The sequence below is a fragment of the Syngnathoides biaculeatus genome, chromosome 8 (assembly GCF_019802595.1).
Source record: "Syngnathoides biaculeatus isolate LvHL_M chromosome 8, ASM1980259v1, whole genome shotgun sequence".
NCBI lineage: Eukaryota > Metazoa > Chordata > Actinopteri > Syngnathiformes > Syngnathidae > Syngnathoides > Syngnathoides biaculeatus.
Window position 1 is genome coordinate 10,081,365 of NC_084647.1, and position 23,369 is coordinate 10,104,733.

Below are 23,369 nucleotides of genomic sequence, written 5' to 3' on the forward strand. Positions count from 1 at the left end.
GGCAACGATGAGGACAGCCCAAAACACTCGAGAGGAGGAAGAGGAGGAGGGAGTCGGTGTGAAGAAAGCATTTGGGCGGAGCGGCCTTTCATCGTTTTATGAAATGACACACGAGGCCTTCACATGACATCTTGCTACTTGGGAGACAGTAAGTTGTCCACCGCCTCCTCAACCCCTACCCTCCTGACCTGTCTGAATAGCTTGGTGGGCAAAGTATGCCACAGGAGGCCACGTACAGCCACCTCCGCTCTTTCATCTGGCCCACTGAGCATTTATTTACGTGAATTCCAAAATCCAGTAATGTTTTTCCTTGAGACGTTTCTTCCCTAAAATTTGTGAAGTCAAACGTATTTGCTCATTTGCAGTTGGAACAATGAACTCGCGGTTAGCACATCTGCTTCACAGTTCTGAGGTTGGGGGATCAAATAGAGTACATGCTTGCTCGAGTTGGTTTTGTTTTGGTACTCCAGTTTCCAACCACATCGCAAAAATCATGCACGTTCAAGACATTGAAGTATAACTTGTCTTCTTCTGGCTAATCCAGCTCATCAGAAAACCTAATAAGGATAAACATTTTACAAAAATAATGGATATCTGTAGTTAGAGTATATTATCTACTGGTTAAGTGATTTATTATGATCCATTTTTGTCGCCGCTTATCCTCACCGGGAGTGCTGGAGCCTATCCCAACTGTCAACGGGCAGGAGGCGGGGTACACCGTGAACTGGTTCCCAGCCAATTGCAGGGCACATGGACACAAACAGCCGCAATAGGGGCAATTTAGAGTGGCCAATTAATGTTGCATGTTTTTGAGACGTGGGAGGAAACCGGAGTGCCCAGAGGAAACCCACGCAGGCATGGGGAGAACATGCAAACTGGGATTGAACACGGGACCTCAGAACTGTGACGCCAACGCTTTACCAGCTGAACCACCGTGGCGCCTGATTTATTATGATTTAAGCCCAAAAAAAAAACAATCCAAAATTGAAAAAAAGTTTCCATTTATGTGTAACATTTTGTTTTACTGAATCATTAATCATTATTTGCAAGATGAAAAATGAAATGTTTTAGTGTTTGACTCATTGAACTTTCCTCAGCTTTTGTGGGGTGAGAGGAAGACCTCCCTTCAGAACTGATGGCCATGCAAACACATTCACACAATGTGGAGGATTCCATAAAGCTAATGTCAAGGTTTTTTTTTTTTTTTTTTTTTTTGGTCGGAGGAATTAAAATATGTAAAATGGGAAAAAACAACATGTCATAAAAAATGTGGTCAACTAATTTTTGCACTTGTGAGCCTTGACAGTGCGATGTGATCTAAAACATCAGGCTTCTATTTTTGACATAAAAAATTAATTGAAAACATTTTTCAAGCTTTTGTCATAAAAAATGTTACAAACCTTGCACTACTTTTAGATTTCATTTTTCACCTTTTTCTCTTGTACCAGATGACGCTTTTTTCCCCCACTCAAATGACAGGTACATGTTCTATCACTGTCACCTGCATATGTAATAAAAGTTTGCGTTTGATCTATAATTGCATTTTCAATGCAAGAGAGAAAATCTTCCAACATACAGAACCGCATTGAATATTTGTGGTGATGAGCAGGAATGAATGTCATACATTTGTCTCCAAAACAAGAACATGATTCATAAAAGCAAGATTTAATTTACAGTTTTACTAAATGTACATTTCTTTTTAAAAAGTATCCTTATACACAATAAATACAATACAAAATTAATCTGTAATACGATACTTCAAATTCTCTTGCGGTCTTTTTTTTTGTACATTATTATTGTTCCTTTTGCATTTTTCACTCTCTGCCACCCCACAGTTTATGTACGTTTGTGCTGCACTTGAGTTGGAAAAGTCCACAGGGCTTGGATTTAAAAAAAAAAAAAAAAATGTAATCACAAAAGAGGGGAAGGGGGAGAAGTGTGAGTTTAAGGATGAGCCTGGCCTGCCCCCTGTTGACTGAACTCTATCGTGGCTTCAGAGTTTGGAGGTGATACAAGGTCCAAATAACTTGCTGTAGAATCTAGATGTTTTGACGTCTGATGTTTTGTTTTAACTTTGATAACTATGAATCCAATCCTGCTTTCTGGGGCTTGAAACGTGATTTATTTCCATAGGGCTTGTGCTACATGCTCATAAGTTTGTACGACACTATTTTGGAAAGGTCGACGTTTTAAACTGTGATTCCCAACCACTGTGCCAAGAGCTCAACAAACATGCTGGGTAAGTTTATGTAATTTAACAAATGGTCCAAAAATGATAATTTCATTTCTAAAAATTGATATTTTTTTCCATCTATGTCAACAACAGGCAAAACTAATGTTCTACCACTAGATGTCAGAAGGTAGCTTTGTGTCGGACTAAACACGGCAGATTTAACATGCGTAAATTGAGAAGTGATCAACAATAAATTTACTTTTGGTGGAGTTTGTGTTTGGTGCTGAGCCATGAGATTTTTTGATTTTTTTTTTAATTTCAACTTGCTTTGGTCAATTTTTGGTCACATTTAAAGTTAGGAATCACTCTATTCGAGCATCAAGAATAAAAAGACCCTTTTAATTTGCAACCCATATTTTTTTCCAGGTAGCTTCTCAGTAAACCTTTCAAAAGTCCACTTTCAGAGGTAGAAGCAGGGCTGCTACACAAGCGTTAATAAATGGTGAATCCCGGAATGGCAGGACTGGGGTGTGAAGTTCACACTCGCCTGCCACTTCTCCCACCTGTTATAATGAAAGCAATGATGATGAAAAGTATTTTAGAGTGGGTTCTCTGTTGAAAAACAAAGGGGGCCTTTTGAGGAATCTTGCCCTGTGAGATTTTTTCCAATGTAAAAATACAAGATTCATTAGGGGTATTGGGCCTTCAAGTCAAATTTTAGGATGAACCCAAAATGCCTTTTCCCTTAATAAGCTTCATCGGTAAATTAATTTGACTGTGTAAACTTTGAATGCATTGTTACTTGCTGTTGCATAACTTGCTCTTCTATAACAAGGAGCTGAACAAAACAATTCACATCCATTGGCCAATCAGGTTTCCGTATCTCGACTGCAACCTCCTGATAAGAGCGAGGTTCTGTTGCTTAAATGTTAGTCTTCATGGTGCCAAAATATGAACAGAATGATGAAAAGGACTGAAAAAACAAATCTACATGAACCATAACCCTCATTAGAAAAAACGCAGAGACGGAAAGGCACAGAAGTGGATGTCCTTGGGAATTTTCTGAGCTGCTTAACCTCACAAGGGTTGCGGGCGTGCTGGAGCCTATCCCAGCTGTCTATGTAGACCCTGAACTAGTTAACAGCCCATCAGAGGCAATTTTTATGAATCATAAATTGATTTTATTATTCAGCTCCTTGTGAGAAAACACCAAGTTGTGCAAAAAGTACTGTTGGACATTGAAAAGTTTAGAGGTAGGGTTAAAGTCAAAAGTTTATGGTGCATTTTAGGTTCATCCTGAAATTTTAACTGAGTAATAAACATACCGGTACTTCTTGTGATCTTTTCCATTTGGTGTTGTAGCACGATATTTTTGAAAATGTAAAATATATGCCTTGGATTACTAAGGCTTGGTAACTATGATTTAGAAACACGGGCGGGGGGGGGAGAGAGAGAGAGAGAGAGAGAGAGAGAGAGAGAGAGAGAGAGAGAGAAAAATAATGGAAGTGGGGCAGTGGCACACAAATCATGTGTCAAAAGAAAAAGAAGCCCGGACAGAACAAGACAACAAAAACCCATGACTGGAGAATACCGCAGACAAACCTGGCAGAGTAATCAACCCTCCCTTCCTATTCTCTCAGGCGCCCCCCTCCCCTTGTCAGTTCATGTGGGACCGGGGGGCGGTGGGGCTGTTATCTGCTCTGAGTCTGCCGCACCAGGTTACCGTTGTGGCCACGGCCACTGACCTGAGGGCGCTGGGCCAGGGAGGACGACGTGGATGAGGCGGAGGAAGACGGCGGGAGCCCCGAGGGTCTGTGCATGGTAACCAAGCAGGGGTGCGTCCGGCCGTTGCCGCCCTTGTGGTGGTGCCCATGTAACGTGGGCTCCTGCTGCAGGTTGAGGATGCTGTCGATGGGGCATTGTAAATGTTCGTTGTGGGAGTCGTCAGGGGGGCTGCCACTGGAGAAGCTGGCGTTGTCCATGTCGGGAGAGTCCGACTTGCAGCGCTTGGCAGGAAGCAAAGGGTACTCCGGTGAAGGCGGCCCTGGTGCGTGCTGGTCCATCCTAAAAGTCCCTGTTTGCCTCGGTTTGTTTTTTCCACTCGTTCGCTTGTATTTGGGGAAGTCAGCGTCCTGTTCCGAGCAATCCTCTCCTCTCCCCTTGACGGCGTGGTTGAACACGTCATCCACGTGGTCCAAGCCTGAGCTGGGGTCCCGACCTCTTTTCTCCACTTTCACGCTGGCTATGACTGTCCTGTCATGCGCAGGGGTCAGGTAGGGCGCCGAGTCGTCGGCCCCACCACCACCCGGGACGCCTGGCCGGACACGGGGACTGACGTTCTCCCGGTAAGTCTTTCTGAGGGGTAGGCGGCAGGTAGTCTGTGATGGGGCGGGGGTGGCTGAGGCAGAGTTGTGGTGGTCCAGGGCGCCGTTCATTTGTGTGGAGGACGAGCTCTGAGAGGAAGAGGTTGCCAGGTTGGACTGAGTGGTCGCCGTAGTGACTGACACAGTTGATTGGGTTCTGATGACCCCGGCAGGTGCAGGAGTGGACGAGGGTTGAGAATTAGGTGTGTTAGGTTGGGAGGTGTGCACAGGGTCTAGGGCTGTGTTGTGGACCACCTTACCAAAGCCGGTTTGGTCCTGCTTAATCTTTAGCTTCAAGCCAATCCTCCTCCGAGCCTCATAGGTTTTGATGGGGGGCTTGCTGGTCCTCTGCGGAAGCGCATCGTCGTCGTCATCCATTTTAGAAGAGGTGGATGAGAAAATTGATGATGCTGCAGCTGTGCGCGTTAAGGTAGAGCTCTGGCTGACCTGCTCGGCTGTTCTGGGAGGGGGAGGACAGCTACTGGACCATGACACCGAGGCCCCGCTACCGCCCTGCTTTATGACCAGTTTTGTCGGGGGGAAGGAAGCGGGAGGAGGGGGTGGAGGAGGGACGGCGACAGGAGGAGGAGCTGGCACTGGAGACAGGCTGGGAACATGAGGGGGTTTCGGAGGGACGTGCGAAGGAACAGGCGGAGCGGGCGGTGTGGGTTCTGGGGGCGGTGCGGGTGCCACAGCGGCAGCTGGGATTGTGTTGGAGGTGGGCTGTCCCAGGGGTGACTTATGTTGGGATGAAGATAAACTCTCCAACAGGCGAGCGTTGGCCACAAACTCCTCTGTAATCACACACAATGAACTTAAATCAGAACGAGTACAAGTAGCGTAGCACCTTCTGAACGGCCTTCTGCATGTTTTTGATTCTTTGCTGCATACTCTAATTAAATGGAATGTGTAGCGCATTAAAAGCTTACCAAGAAATAGTTGAACGTTTAAAGTTAGCACACAATATTTTTTTTAATTAAAAAAAATTAATGTTACAAGAAATCCGTTTTTTTTTTTTTTTTATAAATATTGAACTGTCACCATCAGGGAATGCTACTAAGCAGACCAGGAGAGGATAATCCACAATTATTCCAAATAGACTTGACTACTGTAACTGAAGTTCATTATTTTAAATAGAAATTTTACACAAAGGCCGTGACAATTTGACACCACAAGTTAAAACTTGAAAAAAAAAAAATACTAAAAAATTCCAAAGACCAAAAACAAAATGTGTCATGTGTTAAAAATTACAAATACAAATAGATTTTTTTATTCAGTTGTTTAAAAAAAAAAAAAAAAGTTTCTTGATTATTTTTTAATTATCTTGTGATTACAACTATTGAACAAGTTAAATATTTCCGGATCTCACACATATTGTTTTGAATAAAAAAAATGAAGTATAGCTAACAACTTTGTCACCTGTAATGTCAAGATTTTATTTTTTTTTTCTTTAAGTATCAATTAGGCCTAATAACAATTGCCTGTCTCATTTTAAAATGACTCCAGCACGCCTGTGACCCTAGTAAGGACAACCCGTATGGAAAATGGATAAACACAAGGTGAAGAGGGCTCCACTCTTCCTTCACATTTTCTGCAGCCGGGCCTAAGTGGGCTAAAGATTGGACCTCCCTGATTTAAAAGCAAATGCCCTGATGAATAATCTCAAAAACCATATCTTTTCTTGCCGTATCACCTGGTTTCACTGGGTGTGCACAGCATACCTGGTCTCTCCTTGGCCAAAATCCTGTCCTGGCTTAACGCAAGCTTTTCCTCTTGGATGAACATGCGGTCGATCATCACCATCTCTGCCGAGGGTCCAAGTCTTTGCTGTGGTTCAAAGATCACTTCAATTTGGAGGACTAAAGGTCACGTGTGGAAAGGGTCCATTTTTGTTCGGAGACTCACCTTTGACTCAGAAAATAGCAGGTAGCGATATTTATCAAGCATGGCTTGCGTTCTCTTCAGCAGCAGGGAGGAGACACTCTCAAACTCAACATCCACTGTGCAAAACAATATCGTTATCGATTAATGTTACTGGATAAATCTTCATTTTTATTTCAAATCCACACACACAAATACAGCAGCTGAAATATGTATTACTAGATCTCCTTCTAAAGGTTCCATTCACAAGGGTATTTCCCCAGATGTTGGGAACAACCCAAGTAGCCCGTACATACAAAGAAGGAAGAACATATAAGGTCAGAAACTACTTGTTTGTAATAATGTGAAATAACACAGAAAAGGCATTGAACAAGTCCACTGGTATTTATTTGATACTTTGCATATCAGCCTTTGAATTGCAATGACAACTTAAAGGCACTTCCTGTGTGTATTTTGGCCCATTCCTCTACAGAAGCAGTCCTCAAATCTTGAAGGTTCAGTGGGTTTCTTTTATGGACCTTGAGTTTTAGTACTTTCTATAAATTGGATTCAAGTCAGGTGATTGGCTGGGCCATCCATGCTTTACTGTTTTCTTTGTAATTCAAAAAGTTTTCTTGCCAGTATGTTTTGGATCATTTTACTGCTGAAATGTCCAATCGTTTAATTTTTCCCCATCCTTACCAATGGCAGCAGATTTGTGACAACCATGTCTTGATACGTTTGTCCATTTATTCATCCTTCAATTTACTGTTTTTACTTTTTTTTTTTTTACTGCAATTTACAATTTATTTTCAGTTTAGATTTACTGAAAAGGATCCCCTCACCTTCGTTCCTACTTCTGAACTTCACTGTTGGTATGGTGTTTTTTTGGTGATGTCATTTCTCCTCCAAAGAGTTGAATTTTGGTCTCATCCAACCAGACTACAGTCTCCCAGTAATAAATTGGTTTGTCCAAATTTTGTATGTCAAACTTTAAAAGAGCCTTAAAATGCTTTTTTCCCCCCAGCACTGGCATGTTGCATGGTGAGCTTGCATACAGACCATGGCGGTGGAGTACATTTCTCTCTGTTTTCCTTGTGACTTGTGTCTTTTTGAAACTTTCCACAGGTATTCGATATTTTCCCGGTCTTTTCAGTTGGTATTCCATAAAATGACCTCTTTGAATATCTGTCTCGTCTGTTGTGACAACCAACAGCACAACAAGTCTCGGGGCATTGTAAATATTCTCCTCCAGTTCAATGTCTCCCACAATGTCAAGCAGCTCTGTTTGACCGGCAATATGGCGCCATGAAAATGGTAATGTCACGTGCACAAGCTCTATCTCCAATGCCTTCGTCATGTTTTGAAAAAAATTAATTTGCAGTGTCACAGCTTTTTCCTCTTACACATTCAGATGTGTTTTGACTAATACCCTGGCAAATTTGTTACATTCTCTTACATTTTCATACAGTACAAGGCTCTTCATAATCTAATATACAGTTTGTGGTGGTGGTGGTGGTGGTGGGGGGGGCTGCAATGGATTAATCTCATTTCAATTTAATTCAATGGGCAAATTGATTTGATAGTCGAGTTAACTTAATTTCAGGTTTAGTCTCGAAAAACAAATTAAACTCTTACATCAAGGAACACACCTGCGTTTCATTTTCAAAGTACGACAACTGAGATGCACTGTAGGACACTTATTACCTTTCTGATAATCTTGAGATGAGTTGGCAGTTCCCTGGTAGAGGTGGTAAGGCAGTAGTCGGAGCAGCGTGTCCTCAAATGAGTAGAAAGGAGCACTGTAGTTTGGGTGAAGCACTAAGCCTTGATGTTTCCTCAGCTGCTCCAGGAACCTGCAGACAGGAGCAAAAAAATGTTACTCCATACTTGCCCTTCCTTGAAAAATTCCCAAGGACATTGGACATGAACAATACATGTCACAAACCTGGCTTCTTTGCTGGGCTCCGCACTGAAAGGCATCTTCACTGTTGTCTGCAATGTGAAATGACAGAAGATTACCCTCTCTAAACAAAGTGGAACCATGATGGAAAAATTCTATCTGCCTATTGCACAAAATGAGTCAGAGCTGCTTCACTTTGGTCCCACTATTAGAATGGAGCCAATTTGGCAAAATAACTTACGCCCACATCCATATTTCTCTCCACATTACATGATCAGCTAGGCCAGGAACAGATCCAAAGCCACTTTCAAAACATGACCTGAAACACTTATCATGTAGAGCGGGCATGTCAACCACCCGGCCCGGGTGCCGTGTCTTTTGCGCATTGATTGGGTTGGGAAATTATAAAATTAAAGCCGATCGGCATAAAATGCTAATCATCAGCAACATCATAATAAATGTTGAGATATTACAAGCCCTTTTTTTTTGTTACTAAGCCCCTTTTAGAGTAATTTGAACAATAGCTGAACAAACTATCTTTGACTTTTGATTTGAAAGCTAGTTATCCATCATTTTGTGTGTGTGTGTGTGTGTGTGTGTGTGGGGAAATCAAGTACGTGGCTCATGACAAAAATGTGTTTGACACACCTGACGTAGAGGGTCTAGTAGGGCAGAAAAACCCACAGCCCCCGTGGGTGCGGTACCACACCCGCTATCATGCCAAATCACAAAGCTGAGAGTCGAGGTGCGCAGAGTTTCATTGGATCGCCCAGTTAACAGTAAGCTTTGATAAGGGCCATAACATAATAATTTGGCCATACTCAATTGCTCTGTAGCGTTCACATAGACACAAGGTAAAGTATGAAGTGCTACCTCCATAAGTTACAATGTTTTTGTTTATCGTAGCTGAACTTTTTGCAAGGTAGAGAGTACACATGGTCACCAGTAACTAACATATTGCTGCCGAAAGTTATGACCAATAACATTTTTTTTATTAAATATAATTTAACGAATTAATTTATTTACATTTTTTGGGGGGGGACAAGAAAGCCCCCCTCGCACAGGTGTTGAGCCCATGGGAAGGGTGACCCCATGTTACCCTTTCAAGCTGTGCCCTTTTTTTTACTGTGCTTTGAGATATTTTATGCAGATTTAAAAAAAGAAAAATCTGCGTTAGAATACTGCTGTAACATAAAATGTGGAAAAGTGTAGGAGAGTGAAGACTTTCTGATGGCACTGTATATTCACATCTATGGGCTAAATTAATTTAGCCTTCACTGAACCTGCTTTTTGAAAATGAGAGGAAGGTATACACAACCAAAGCAACAGGAACTTCGTATAGAAGAGCGTGAGGATGTTGACCGTTAAATGGAGAAAAATACTTACTTGTTACTGTGTTTAAGATAGAAAAAAACCTCAGGTACTCAATCAATGGGATGATCAGTAGACGACTTAGTTCAAACAAATGTTTTCCAATTAATGCAAACAATACTAATACAATTTCCACACAAAGAAATTATTTGAAACCAAAACATCTCTAGTGGGAGCAGGACCATACTAAACACTAGGCTAGTCATTTCCAACCTTTATGTACCCACGGCACACCAACAAATGTCACAAAAAGTGGGTACATTAATTACTGTTTGTACTTCATGCGATTTAATGTCACTATGCCTCACTGACATAAATAGAGAAACAAAGATACATTATTTCTTGTAAATAAGTGACTTTTTTGAACAGTTAAGTAAAATAAATTTCCCACATTACACTTGAGCGCTCACTGCACCCTCATGTGCCCCTGCATGCAGGTTTGGAATCACTGCACTAGGTGACATGTCGCATTGTTTTTTTAAGCATTTGGTGTAGTCAAGGGGCCCAAACATAATGACTACGCCAAACTCAATTTTGTTCAGTGTGTCTGTACAACTACAGAACCTAGCATACCTGAGGTTGGAGAGGAGCAGGGGGCTGTGGAGCAGGCATTTTGGTGATGTTGGTGCCCAACACATGGATCTGCATGCAACCTTTACCGAGAGTCATTCCTCCAACTGAGCTGATCACTCCAGGCTTTGGCTGTATCTGTAGAGTACAATAAAGGAAAGAAGGTGATACATTGAACATTATCACATGAAACATTTCAGAAGAACTTGTGAGAGCTGTGTGAAGGTTTCACACTGTCAATTTTAAGCATTTCTGGCTGTCACAAATTTGTAACATCCTTAAGAAAGTTCCTCTGTCCTCCATACCTGTAGTCATGGCACTTGTTTGTATAAAAAACAGTTTTACTCAGTTATATTCCAAACTCTATTATGGCCAAGACTAAAGAGCTGCCAAAGGACACAAAAAATTAAATTGTAGACCTTCACCTGGCTAGGAAGACTGTGCAGATAGGTAAGAAGCTTGGTGTGAAGAAATCAATGGTGCGCTCAACTATTAAAAAAATGGAAAAAAAACGTACAAGATCTCTAATAATCTGAATGTGCTGTAACGAGACGTCATAACGCCAGCTGAGAGAGGATCACTTACAATGCCTTGCTTTTAGTAAGGTTAGTACAGAATTAGAGCAATAAATGAAATTTTACTAATAACTATCGTAATAATTTCTTTCCATGTTTTGCTTTCTACATTCTTTTTATTGCGATTTCAGCTGTGAATTTTTATTTTTCTGTGCCACTAGTGAAAACTCATGAAAAACAATGGGTCTAATTGCAGATTTCTGCAATACTGGGATAGATACGCTGATTTAAAAAAAACATTACGATGTAGCAAACACCAAATTTAAAACACGTCACATTGTTGTGAGTCTGTGTCGGTAAAGATTGCCTACCTGTGCAGGCTGAGTAAGGCTCACAGGAGCGACAGTCTGATTCACCTTGGCTCCAGCTGTTCCCTGGACTCCTGAGACAACCTGTAAGTCACTTGAGGCTGGAAACACAATGAGGAAGACTGTCAGGAAGCACAGAGCAGTGCTCCCCTCGCATCGCGAGGGCTTGATGGGGGCTTACCTATAGCTGGACTTGTAATGAGCACAGAGGTGGGCTGCAGTGCTGAGGCCAGCTGAGCAGGTGCTACGGCGCTGGTTGATGAGGTGATTACCGCTTTGACAGGCACGTCTTGCTGGGCGTTAAATGAGCTCCTGGCAGGGGGCTGGGATTGGGTTTGGGACTGGGACTGGGACTGGGGCTGGGGCTGGGGCTGTGCATGGGCCTGAGCCTGGGCCTGAGCCTGGGCCTGAGCCTGAGCCTGAGCCTGGGCCTGAGCCTGAGCCTGAGCCTGAGCCTGAGCGGGCTGCTTGACCTGTAGCAGAATGCTTTGCTGGATCTGAAAGCACATCAGGAAAACAGACACATGAGATCCAAAGCAAAAGTTGCCTCAACAACTGAACTATAAGGCCATTTTAGCTGATCAAAAGTCTGACTGAAGAAATTCTAGTCGAGGTTCACGGGAAAGTTCAATGTCCAACTTTTTGCAACATGCGTGGAATTAGGAGATTTATGAAATATGCTTAGTGATTTATTAAAACATTAATTTCAATGGAGATGTACAGTATTTAATCTTTGGTTTCATCTACAGTTTAAAAAATATCACATTCCACTACTATTCAACAAACATTGGTGATGACAGTTCTATACTATGAATTTTTATTAAATGTATATATATTTTTTTTAAACAATCTGGAGTAGCACAGGTAGAACAAAGTTGCCACACGGAAAGGCCCTATCTGAGATTTGATCCCAAAAATCGCAGAATTGTAAGGATGTGTTTGAAGTTAGAAAGGTTTTAATCAATTGATAAATCTGGAGCTCAGAGCTCATATTTTACCATAATTTAATTTCTAACCCTATTTCATTGTGAAAATGTGAGGTTTTTGTGAATGTGATGAAGATTTCCATATGCTGTTTGCCCTGAATGAGTTCATCAGTTTGACATTGGAATGGACTTTCAAAAGGAGGTGAAAATTCCTCTAAATTTGGGGATTTTGTCAAACATGGAATTTTGAAAAAGTTTAAATTATTACAAGCTAGAAATTACTTCATGATGTTCTCTGTTAGCTGAACATTTTGAAGGTGGAATGGTTGACATCAGGCGAGAATGTGAATGTGTGTAGAAAATAATGCAGTCACTATGATTTGACGGGCGTGTATGCGCTGGCCTGGCATCGCACTCGCAAATCTGCACAGTCGAGCAGGAAAAATCACGCAGGTAAAATTTGTTAAGAGTAGAAATACGTAGGAATTGAAACACGGCACTTATTTTGTGTAGTCTTGACCAATGTTCCCTCTAAGATGCGCCACTGCACACTTGTCGCACACTCTAAGTGCACATGAAAACCGATCCAGCGGAGCGAAGCACAGCCTGACGTCCTTTTAAATTTTTTTTTTTTTTTTTTACACGGAAGCACATGCAATGCTCAGCCTACTTCCACTTCCTAGTTTACCTGACACCAACCTACTGTGCTTTTAAAGGGGTACACTCCATTACAAACAGAACACACACTGGCAACTTTATATCTGCGGGCATGACTGACCACACGTATATTTTTCAAATGTGAGTGACTGATAATGGGAATATGTAAAATGTCCGCATTAATTTGAGAAAATTGCCATGGATAACGTAAAATACTGAAAAACATTGAAATTCAGGGGGACCACCACCCTCTTCAAAGTACAAGGCTCGAATAAAGTGGTATTGAATTGCAGTTTACTAGTTAACTCCCATTTTGCACCTTAAAAAAAGACATTGAAAAGCAAAAGTGCAAATGAATTTTATCACGAAGACAGACGGACGCAGGATTGTATGTGACAACACAGGATCAATCAGTTTCACTCCCGCCAGCGCAAAATGTTTTCCTATTCCTGGGATGGGGGAGCGCAGTGCCAAATAATTGACAAGCACTGCCCTTTGTCACATGGAAAAGAAATACCTGTCATATGTATTATTAGTTTGGTTTTTAAAGAGTTTAATTATGTATCTTTGATTCGTGTTTAAATAAGGTACACTGTCCTGTCCATATAAATAAACGCATACCTTGCAATGGGGTCTTGAATGAGCTGAATGATTTGAATTGAATATGAAGAACTGTGGTAGAACTAAATTAAAATTTGAAAATTCATTTATTTGCAACTTCCCCCCACAGAAATTGTTCAGTTTTGAGAAGAATATGGAAAATAAGAGCAAAAAGTACTTCTTGATATGTCCTGAAAGGGCTGAATATTTTCACGTGACAAAGGAGGAGAAAAAAAGTTATTTTAGTAATAAATAAATTTGTTGCAGAATAAATTCAAGACACCATTGTTATCTGAATGCTCTTCAAAATTGTCAAAACAGGGTGACTTGAAATCATAAAATCAATAGTGTGCAGTGAATTAATTTCATGTGTGTTTTATAGAGAGAAGAGCCTTGAAGGTCAGTACATACCTGGTGAAGCTTCTCCAGCAGCTGCTTCTGGTGCAATGAGGGTTGACTAATGGCTGACAGTGTCTGGATTTGCGAACCCAACAATGCCAGGTGCTGTTGCTGATCCGCTGTCAGGCTGTGGACAGGAACCTGGGCCTTTACCATGGCAGGGGCCGGTGCAGCAGTCTGAGGGGTGGCGAACGGGTGTGCAGGCAGAGTTTTGGGCGACTGTGACATGGGGGGCTGCTCTTGCTGTTGGTAGGGCGCTGGTTGGGAGGCGGGCCGCGGCTGAGGCAAGAGCTGTACTTGGATCTGAGTCGGCTGCGGCTGGGCCACTTGGGTCTGCGTGGGGGACTCGGTGACTTGGTTGTGGACGATGAAAAGGGGTGGTGGATGGGATGAGGGTGTGCAGGAGCGGGAGGGCGTTTGCGATGGTGGCTGAGGCTGCGAGGGAGGACGTGACTGCTGGTGGTGCGGCGACTGTATGTGCTGGCTCAGACTCAGTGGTGATTGCGAGGGCTGAGGGCTGTCGGCCACAGGGGGTGCTGCTGTGTGACTGGTCAAGGCTGGCGAGGGGGTCATACCCTGAATCTTCAACGGCTGTTGGTGTCCACTGGAAGGTACCTGTAAAGGTGGAGGATATGAATTTTTTTTTTTTTTTTTTAAATCACACAGGACTAAATACAAAGGGCAACTTCTGTGGAAGCTAAAAGCTGATGTTGAACAGAAATACAGTAGGATTAATTGAATACTTAAAATTTATATTGTCACGCGAAGACAGAAATTGCAACATGCAATTCTGAATTAAGAGAGAAAAAATGACAAATTTCCAAAGTCTGGTCGCATTTTATCGTGAAATATAAGGCGAATACTGATTCAAGTAACACGGACCTTTCTCTCGGCTGAAAGTGATCCCGTGTCACAGGACCTGAGAGACAAAGGAGTAGCTCAAATCTGTGATCGTAAAGTGAATCAACTTTACCAAGATTGCTCTTTTAATTTACGACCGTTGAATGTGAAGTAAATCATGTACCCAAACAGAAGAAGGTTTAGGTGAAGGGAGATGAAGGGTAATATTTTGCGAGGTTTATTCATTTTGGTTAGAAAAAAAATAAAACATTGTCACAAAGAATATTTGTCTTATTCCTCGTCCGCTGGTCTCAGCTCATAAATGAACAGCCATGAACCTAATATAATAATAAAAGACTTAATAAAAGACAAAGACATAAGTGGAATGTTTCCACTGAGAGCTCTTTTTAAAAGTCCATACGATGTGAAATGCTATCATGAAACGAAAATGTTTTGAAGTAACAGTCCCAAAAACGTCTCAGTGATGATTTGTGATATCACTAACATTTTTTGAAATGTCACTGCTGTGTCAAGATGTCAAACAGAAAAGTGAAAAGGCAAACATTATTTTAACTTTTTTTTTTTTTTGGGGGGGGGGGTGAACTTGCTCCCATTGTGAAATGCAGCAGTAGTTTTATTTAGTAAATGAGAGAACATGAGAGTTGTGCTCATATGTTTGATTACTTGGGCAGAATTTCTAATGTGGACAAGTCTTTACTGTACTCTATTATATCAGTGGGTTAAAAAACAATGACACTATCACTTATCTTGAAAGTTTTTGGTAAAATTGATTCTAGATTTAAAAAAATGTTCTTGTGGGAAGAACAAGAGAAATGGACAAAATATTGTGCAAACTGTAACAACTAGTAAAAATATGCAATACAGCAGAACTGTGAAGCAAGAACCATGACAGGAGACTTTACTGTATCTGTATTTCATGATTATAAGCCACAGAGACTCATTCTTCCAGAGCTCGGACTTATTGTTTCCATGACATGTCCATCCCAGGACTCTCGTAGTCTAAAGTGTAAAATTATCAATGTTCATGTAAAACTTGGAAAGGCCAAAGATTATGTCTTAACAGGAAAATTTGGACTTAGGGGCACAGTGAGGGACACTTGTCTTGGTTCAATGCAACATAATCACGTTGCAGTGATTGACAGATTAGTCATTGGCAGTAACAGCAAGTGAGACTGTTAAATTTAATTAATTTTAAAGAATTGAAAAATGCAAGGCACTTGATTTTATAATGTTATTGTGTATGATACAGTAAACTCTGTGAGGCATGGGGACCAAACGCTGGTGCAAATACCAAAAAACAGAAAATGATACAAACCCCTAATTAAATGTTTGTCCTACCTTAATAATTGAAGGTGTAAATGTACTAACATTGACTGGGTGAGTGAAAAGTAACTCCCTATTTTAAAATACTTATTTAGTCATATGTTGTAAAACAGTTCTCAATTTTTTGTGTATGTTCCATGATATTTGGGAATTAAATCTATGTTCTTGTTTTCTTTTCAGATCTGGTTTCATATTTCAAAGCCCTACAAAATTGGCCGGAAAACGAGAAGTTCTCTCTTCCATCCTATAAGAGTTCCTTATAAAATCAGTTATTGCCATTCTCAGGCAACCAGCGAAACTGCTGGCACCCATATGAAATTTTCAAATAAAACTCTATATAATACACTTCTCGTGTTGGATTTTGTAAGAATTATAGTTCAGAATTAAAAGTCTGGAGTGGCAGAAAAGTACATTAGAATAATACAGCACAATGTTCCCTCGTTATTTGCGGGAGTTTCGATCCTTAACCCGCGCAAATAATGGATGCAGCATTAAAATACCTATGTATGATATGAACCATATTTTTGTATAAGGCACACTTAAAAGTCCTACATTTTTTCCCAAAAATGGACAGACCACCTAAAGTGCACAAGTTCCAAAATCTGGAAACCAATGAAGTACACCTGATCACAACAGTTACATTGTTAGCGTGTATGCTAAAATTGTGTTTTTGCGTGTCGTATGCAAGTTACCATATGACGGCACTTACAAGGCAGTGAGGAACAATTGCAATTTTACAATTTTAAGAAGAAAAAAAAAACTTACATTGAGCCACACACTGCCAGTCTAGGCAAGTCATTACTCAAGATGTTTTTCCACACTCACTGTGTCATATCACAACATAGCAAATAGAATGGCATAACTAGAAAATAATAAAGAACAATGACTAAAATAACTGACACAAAACATGAACTTTAAGTGCTCTTTACATCCTCCAAGCATGCTTTGTAGCACTCCCATCCTTAGTGCTATATATAAAGCATGCTGGATGTAAATAGCGTTTAAAATGCATCTTTTGTGTCAATTATTTCTTTAGTCATTGTTTTATTTGCTAGTTATGTTATTCTGTTTACTGTGGTGTGATCATTTTAGTTTCAATGTAACAGCGTGAGTGTGAACAAAATCGTAAGTCATGACGTGCCTAAACTGTCTGTGTGTGAAGCAACTTGAGCTTCTTCTGCTTACAAATGTAAAATGGCAATTTTACCTCACTGCCTCGTGACTGTCATTATAGGGTATCTTACATACATGCTAAAACACAGGCTAGCATACATGCTAACAATGTGATCAGTGTGTTTTGGTGTACTTTATTGGAGTGGTCACAGAGCAATATTTACAGATTCAGTAACTCAACCTGCATATAAAAGCGTGCCACATAAGGCGCCCAGTCTATTTAAGAGAGAATTTCAGAGTTCTAATTGCACTTCATGGTCATGAAAATACAGTAGATTATGAGGGGAAAAGGGCAAAATCTGGAAATACGCGTGGCCATGAATGGTGAACCCCGAATGGGCAAGGGCACACTGTGCACGTATGAGAGCAACAGAATAGTGGCGAGGTGTACCATTTGTGTGACAGAAGAATTTAAGGTGGAGGTGGGACTGCATCAGGGATCAGCTCAGAGCACCTCCCTGTTTGCAGTTGTAATGGATAGGATGACATGAGGTTAGATTGGAATCCCCTTGAACCATGATGTGTGCAGATGACATTATGATCTGCACTGACGGCAGAGAGCAGGTGGAGGAACACTTAGAAAGATGGAGGCATTTACTGGAAAGGAGAGGAATGAAGATTAGCTGAAATAAAGCAGAATGAGAGGGGTGCAGGGGAATGAGTTGTGCTCCAGGGAGACCAGATAGCAAGGGTGGAAGACTTGGAATACTTGAGGTCAACAACTTAGAAGAACAGTGAATGTGGCAAGGAAGTGAAAAAACTGCATCCAAGCAGATTGGAACAGCTGACGGAAGGTGTCAGGCGTTGGATAGGATTCAAAATGAGGTCATTAGAGTGACAGCGAAAGTAGATTTTTTGGATACGAAGTTGGAGAGACCAGATTTTTAATGGTTTGGGCACATCCAGAAGGGAGAGAGTGAGTACAATGATAGCAGGGTGGCAAAAAAAAAGTGAAAGGAAGACCAAAGAGAAGCTTGTTAGATGTTGTGAGGGAAGACATGAGGGCTGTAAGTGTTAGAGAGTAAGCTGAAGGAGATAGGTTCATGCAGAAAAAGACAGCGCGCTGTGACAACCCCAAATGGGAAAATACGAAAAAAAAGTGGAAGTGAACATGTACACAAAACAGAATCTTTCTAAATTCCAGACAACCCAGTGTAAACTTGGCTCCACCTCAACATCCAACATCTGTGGCTCAGTCAAGATGTATTAGTCCATCATACCATTAGCTACAACTTTGGCACCATCTTGTGGCAGCTTGTGGTGTTAAAGCGCGGATGACCCCCCCCCCAAAAAAAAGAGGAATTTGTGTATAGTGAACCACAAATATATGGATGTTCATCATATGTAAGCATCCCACTTGATTTAACTTCAAAGAGAGCCAGTTCATTGCCAATCACACAGAACATTTTAAGATTAATAATAACACAAGGCTCATGCTTTCACACAAAAGCAGTTTTAGTAACAAACAAGCTGCACGCGTGTTAGTTATTTGGGCACTATTGCACACCAACAAGAAAACATGGAAGCAAGTACTACAAACAGCATGGTAGCTAAAGGGAAGTGGCGGCAACAGCAAGTGGATGGGGGCTTGACGTAGAGGGTATCGCTACCTGCTTTACCACTTGCCCGACCGAGTCACTTAATTGGTTGTTATGGACAGTGGTGGCCGGAGCTATGACACAGGTGCTGCTGACGATTATGGACGCTGGGACCCCAACTGGGAGGGTCGAATTGGCTTCTCTGTCCAGCGGCTAACAATTAACCGTTCACGGGGTGAGGTTGGAGCGAAGGAATGACAGGAGGTTGGATGAGAAGCAGAATGGTGATCCCAAAAGATCAAACCACGGCTGTGTTCGGAATCATTAACTCATGACCAGCTCCCAAGTCAGTACAGAGAGACTTTTAGATAAATGTCCCTCACTAATCAAATGGAAAAACATTTTATGCTACTCATGGGCACTTTTAAGAATTCTTTGCTGTCACTTGACCAAAATGTACCAGGTTTACCTTCTGTAATAAATAATGAACAAAGAAATAAAAACATTACAAAGTTTTAAGATGTGTATTTTACAAAATTAACACAGTACACTTGAAATTTTTATGTCCATCAGTGCTGCAACATCCTGCAAGTAACATTATCATTTAAGATATTTTCACTACACAAATCATTCATTTGTCCTGGACTGAAAAAAAAAATAAAAATAAAAAAAAAAAAAACAATAGCACAAAAAAAGAAAATAATTGTTCTGTATCAGCAAAAGACATCATTGGACAAATTCCTTTTCGAGTGACCATCCCCTCTTCACTACTTTTCAAAATAAATTTAGGGCAATATATTGAGGATAACCAATTCTGTCAATAAAACACCGGTTTAAACAAGATGTTTGCATACACTATAAAAAGCAACATGCATTGCAGGAAATAAGACCAAGATTTTCTTGTTTCGGCCAATTAGGATTACGAAAACGATCTCTATTTGCTAAATGCCAGTACAATGATAGAAGGATTGTTGATGCAATTTCTTTATTACTTTGTTCAAAGTCCGAAGTTTACATACAGTAATATTACAATGCCTTTAAAAATAATTGCGAAAACATTTCTTTGGAAGGTTCTAATTGGTGTATTGACAACTTTTGAGTTAATTGACGACACACCTGTGGATGTATTTGAACTAGGCACAAGTGAACCATGACTACATTAATTTCAGCTCATCCTGTAATGCCCAGTGGTTCCATCAGGTTCTGGCGTAGTCCCCAGGAGTTCCAAAATCTTATCCCATAAACCCAACGGTTCCACCAGGTAGTGGAGTTGGGAATGTTATACATCGACTTGAGTTTAGCATGTCTTTACTCTGCTATTGCTCTGAATCCTTCTTCAAACATAAGTGGGACAAAGAAAATAAAAGCTGATAGTGAGTGCTGAGTGTTTTCATTTAAGAAAGGACTTTTTCCACTGATGTCTGGTCATAGAATGAATGTCTAAGTTGTTCAGAAACCATTGAGGATTTCAAGGAATTAAAAGATCAGATGTCACTTTTCTAAGAAGCATACTGATTGTGCTAACAGCCAGTCAACACAAGAACTAATCGCTATGGTTCAGTGGTTAAAAATGTAACTTATAGGCAAAACATCTTTATCTGGAAAAACTCCCATCCAAGATTTAGTCACTAATGCTATTTTCCTGCTGGGATTCAAACTAGCAAAGACCAGCAAGCCTCTACCCCAGAGAGAGTTTTTGAAAGAATGCATGGTAAAGAGAGCAAGTATCTTGTGTTCTGGAAGTAAGAACAAATTTGAGATCATCTTTTCACAGAGGACAGTGACTCACTGTGTTGAGGTAATCTATCTTGAGATAACAGGAGTTTTTGACCATGGAAACCCTGAATGAAAATCACCAAGATGACTTGTATGACAGCATGTCTGTGTTATCAAAAGGCACACTCTACATTGGAGTACACATGCCAATCGAGCTTGTGCACGCGACGTCACCGTTTTCATGACGCCATACTGCCGGTCAAACAGAGCAGCTCGACATTGAACTAGAGGATAATATTTACAATACCCGAGACCTGTTGTGCTGTTGGTTGTCACAACAGACGAGACAGATATTAAAAGAGATCATTCTATGGAATACCAACTGAAAAGACCAGAAAATAATGGATTTCGGCAATTAAACATGATGGATGGTGCCCAACCAAAATACACACACGCCTGTGTAGCGATCGCTTCATTTCAGGTACGAATTATTCTTCTCAAACTCAAATTAACAAAAAGTATTTATAATACCGAGTTGGCTCATTTGAGAACAATGTGTGTTAAAAAAAAAAAAACTGTCGCAGAGGTTTACGGAGGTTAAGTGTGACCACAATTGCTTCCATGTGCGTTCCATGGAGACAACTCCGTCCTCTGCCCCCCCCAATCATAGTTAATGAATGCGAGTTTGTGTGAAACCAGGGGTCATTTATGTAAATATTGGTATTTGTATTGAATACTAGCTGAAAAGATCGATGGATTCCAGCAAAGGTTCACGTGTCGCCGAACACACTTCCGCGTTCACAAGCAGTCAAAACCGTCACTATGTGGGATTTATTCATGATGAGAACAGATCCAGCAACAAAGTATTTGCATGCGTTCAAACTTTTATACGCTTACAAACTTTTCCATGTAAACCTCGATGACTTGCTCACCAGATCAATGTGTATTATGGAGTTGTCCAAGACAAAAGTGAATTAACAGTCCAATTTCTTATCAACGAAAAAAATCATTTTTGGCATTAAATATGGGGTCCTCTATGCTGAGTTTATCTAATTTTTCCATGTACAGTCGTTTATTTAGACCTAAATGTCTGACAGTCTTGGACAAGACACTGGGCGTTGTGCTACAAGACATATTTCCGTGTCGTCTCCAACCGACTTAGCATTGAGCAATGCTTAGCTTGACCGGCAATATGGCCAAAAGTCACGTGATTTTATTACGTAGGCGCACGAGCTCTATATTACCAGAGATGGATCGCCAAATTAGAAGGATGGTGCAGCAGTGGACTTGTCTTACTTTGGTGCGAACAGCGTGGGTTCAATTCCTACTCAGTGACGGTTTAAGTGTGAACGGTTGTCCATGTCTATATGCACCCTGCAACTGACTGGTGGCCAGTTCAGGGTTTAGTCTGCTTTTCACCAAAAGTCAGCTGGGATAGGTTCCAGTACTTCATGACTCTGAACTGGATTAAGTGGTGTTCAGAATTGAGAAGATACATTGCCAAATCTGACTGGAAAAACACATTGAGCTACTACAAAGAGGACTGCCTTGAGCAGGAAGTAATTTTCTTGCACTGCATAATCCACCAGGAAGCGCTGTGTAAATTTGTCCTGCATCTTGAGCATGCAGTAAAGCTAGTTATAAAATTCCTTAACTTTATTCATGCGAGGGCATTTCGCCATAGTCAGTTTAGGTTTCTCAAAGAAATTGATTCTGATCTCCAACACTTGTTTTACCACTCAAATGTCAAATGTCCGCTGGGTAGGTTTGGGGAAAGTCGTGTGCTATCAAGTCTGGGAGCTCAAACATAATCGGGGGGTGGGGAGGTGGGGCATTACGAGAGAAAACTGATGATTTTCCTGAGCTGAGTGACACAGATTGGCTTTGTGATTTAGCTTTTATTTTGGAAATACTGACACATGAGCTTAACGAGAAGCTACAAAGGAAAGACAAGTTTCTGCACATCAGACCTAAATGGGTAAATGATATATTTAATTATACTGCAAAATCAACCAAGGAGGCAGCGAAGTAGATCGTATGAAAATCCAAGGAGAATGCTGAGTACGTCATCAGCATGTGACTAAAATGGACCAATGACAAGAGATTATCTTCGCACCATTCTCCGTGCAGCAACAATATTTTCCCTGTGTACGTTAAGTGCCACATGGGCACTGCATGGCCCAATGAGACATGTGATACAATACAGGTGCTGTCGGCTGCACAAGTGTATAAAGAGGCCTTTTTAGTATGATGAATCCCAACAAAACGTACTACAGATCCCAGCTGAGTGATGAACAGTTCAGATGTGTTCTGAGAATTGCCACAACAAAACTAACACCAGACTTTGATTAAATGCTGCCCCCCCTCCCCCAAAAAGGAAAAAAAAACAGTTTAAAAAAAAAAAAAAAATCAACAAAGGTGTTCTCATTAAATGTGAATCCAAGTCTTAACACTATAATGCATTTAAATTTTTTTTTATTTAATCATCTGGTCCTGGGTTGGGCTTACAGCCATGCTACCCTGAGAATGGCAGATCTCATCAGATCTCAGAAGCTAAGCAGGTTTGGCCCTGGTTAGTACTTGGATGGGAGACCGCTTGGGAATACCAGGTGCTGTAAGCTTCTCTCCCCGGCTAAAATGGAGACGGGTTGCGTCAGGAAGAGCATTCGGTGTAAAACTGTGCCAAACAAATATGCATTCATCTGAGATGACACGCTGTGGCGACCCCTAACGGGACAAGCCGAAAGGAAAAGAAGAAGATCTGGTCCTGGGTAGTCCACCTGTTAAATTTAAAAGTATATGTGGCCCCTGAGCCAAAAGGTTTGCCCACCCCCGGGTTAAGTGTAAGCACCCCGCCAATGTCCACCTATCATACTGGTCAAGACATGGTTTGATCAAAAATATCTACATCAACCCAAGAAAAAAAAAATTAAAAGACGTTGTGAAGATGGTATTTCGTTGTCTATATTGAAGAAGTGTAGGTGCAAAGGTGGAGCTTAAATACATCTCTGAGGAGTAAATCAAACAACATGCGATCTACTGTGAAATAACAC

At 41.0% G+C, this 23,369-nt stretch overlaps 1 protein-coding gene, 1 long non-coding RNA gene and 1 pseudogene across 4 annotated transcripts in view; 2 read left to right on the top strand and 1 right to left on the bottom strand.

The window, feature by feature from the left end:
* The first annotated feature begins 14 nt into the window (after positions 1 to 14).
* On the top strand, positions 15 to 3,662 carry LOC133504794 (uncharacterized). The gene is made up of 2 exons (XR_009796079.1): positions 15 to 148; positions 1,098 to 3,662. It is a non-coding gene; the product is annotated as an uncharacterized LOC133504794 (long non-coding RNA).
* The window catches only part of bicra (BRD4 interacting chromatin remodeling complex associated protein), a 45,061-nt gene continuing 24,486 nt past the window's right edge, over positions 2,795 to 23,369 (bottom strand). For all 3 annotated transcript variants that reach the window (XM_061827387.1, XM_061827388.1, XM_061827389.1), the window contains exons 5-13: positions 13,718 to 14,320; positions 11,305 to 11,620; positions 11,127 to 11,224; positions 10,244 to 10,378; positions 8,345 to 8,391; positions 8,104 to 8,252; positions 6,442 to 6,536; positions 6,258 to 6,363; positions 2,795 to 5,330 (exon numbers count right to left, since the gene is read on the bottom strand). In XM_061827387.1, coding sequence (XP_061683371.1) covers positions 3,865 to 5,330; positions 6,258 to 6,363; positions 6,442 to 6,536; positions 8,104 to 8,252; positions 8,345 to 8,391; positions 10,244 to 10,378; positions 11,127 to 11,224; positions 11,305 to 11,620; positions 13,718 to 14,320 — 3,015 coding nt within the window. In that variant the 3' untranslated portion in view covers positions 2,795 to 3,864. The remainder of the gene's footprint in view (positions 5,331 to 6,257; positions 6,364 to 6,441; positions 6,537 to 8,103; positions 8,253 to 8,344; positions 8,392 to 10,243; positions 10,379 to 11,126; positions 11,225 to 11,304; positions 11,621 to 13,717; positions 14,321 to 23,369) is intronic.
* On the top strand, positions 22,819 to 22,937 carry LOC133505407 (5S ribosomal RNA; annotated as a pseudogene).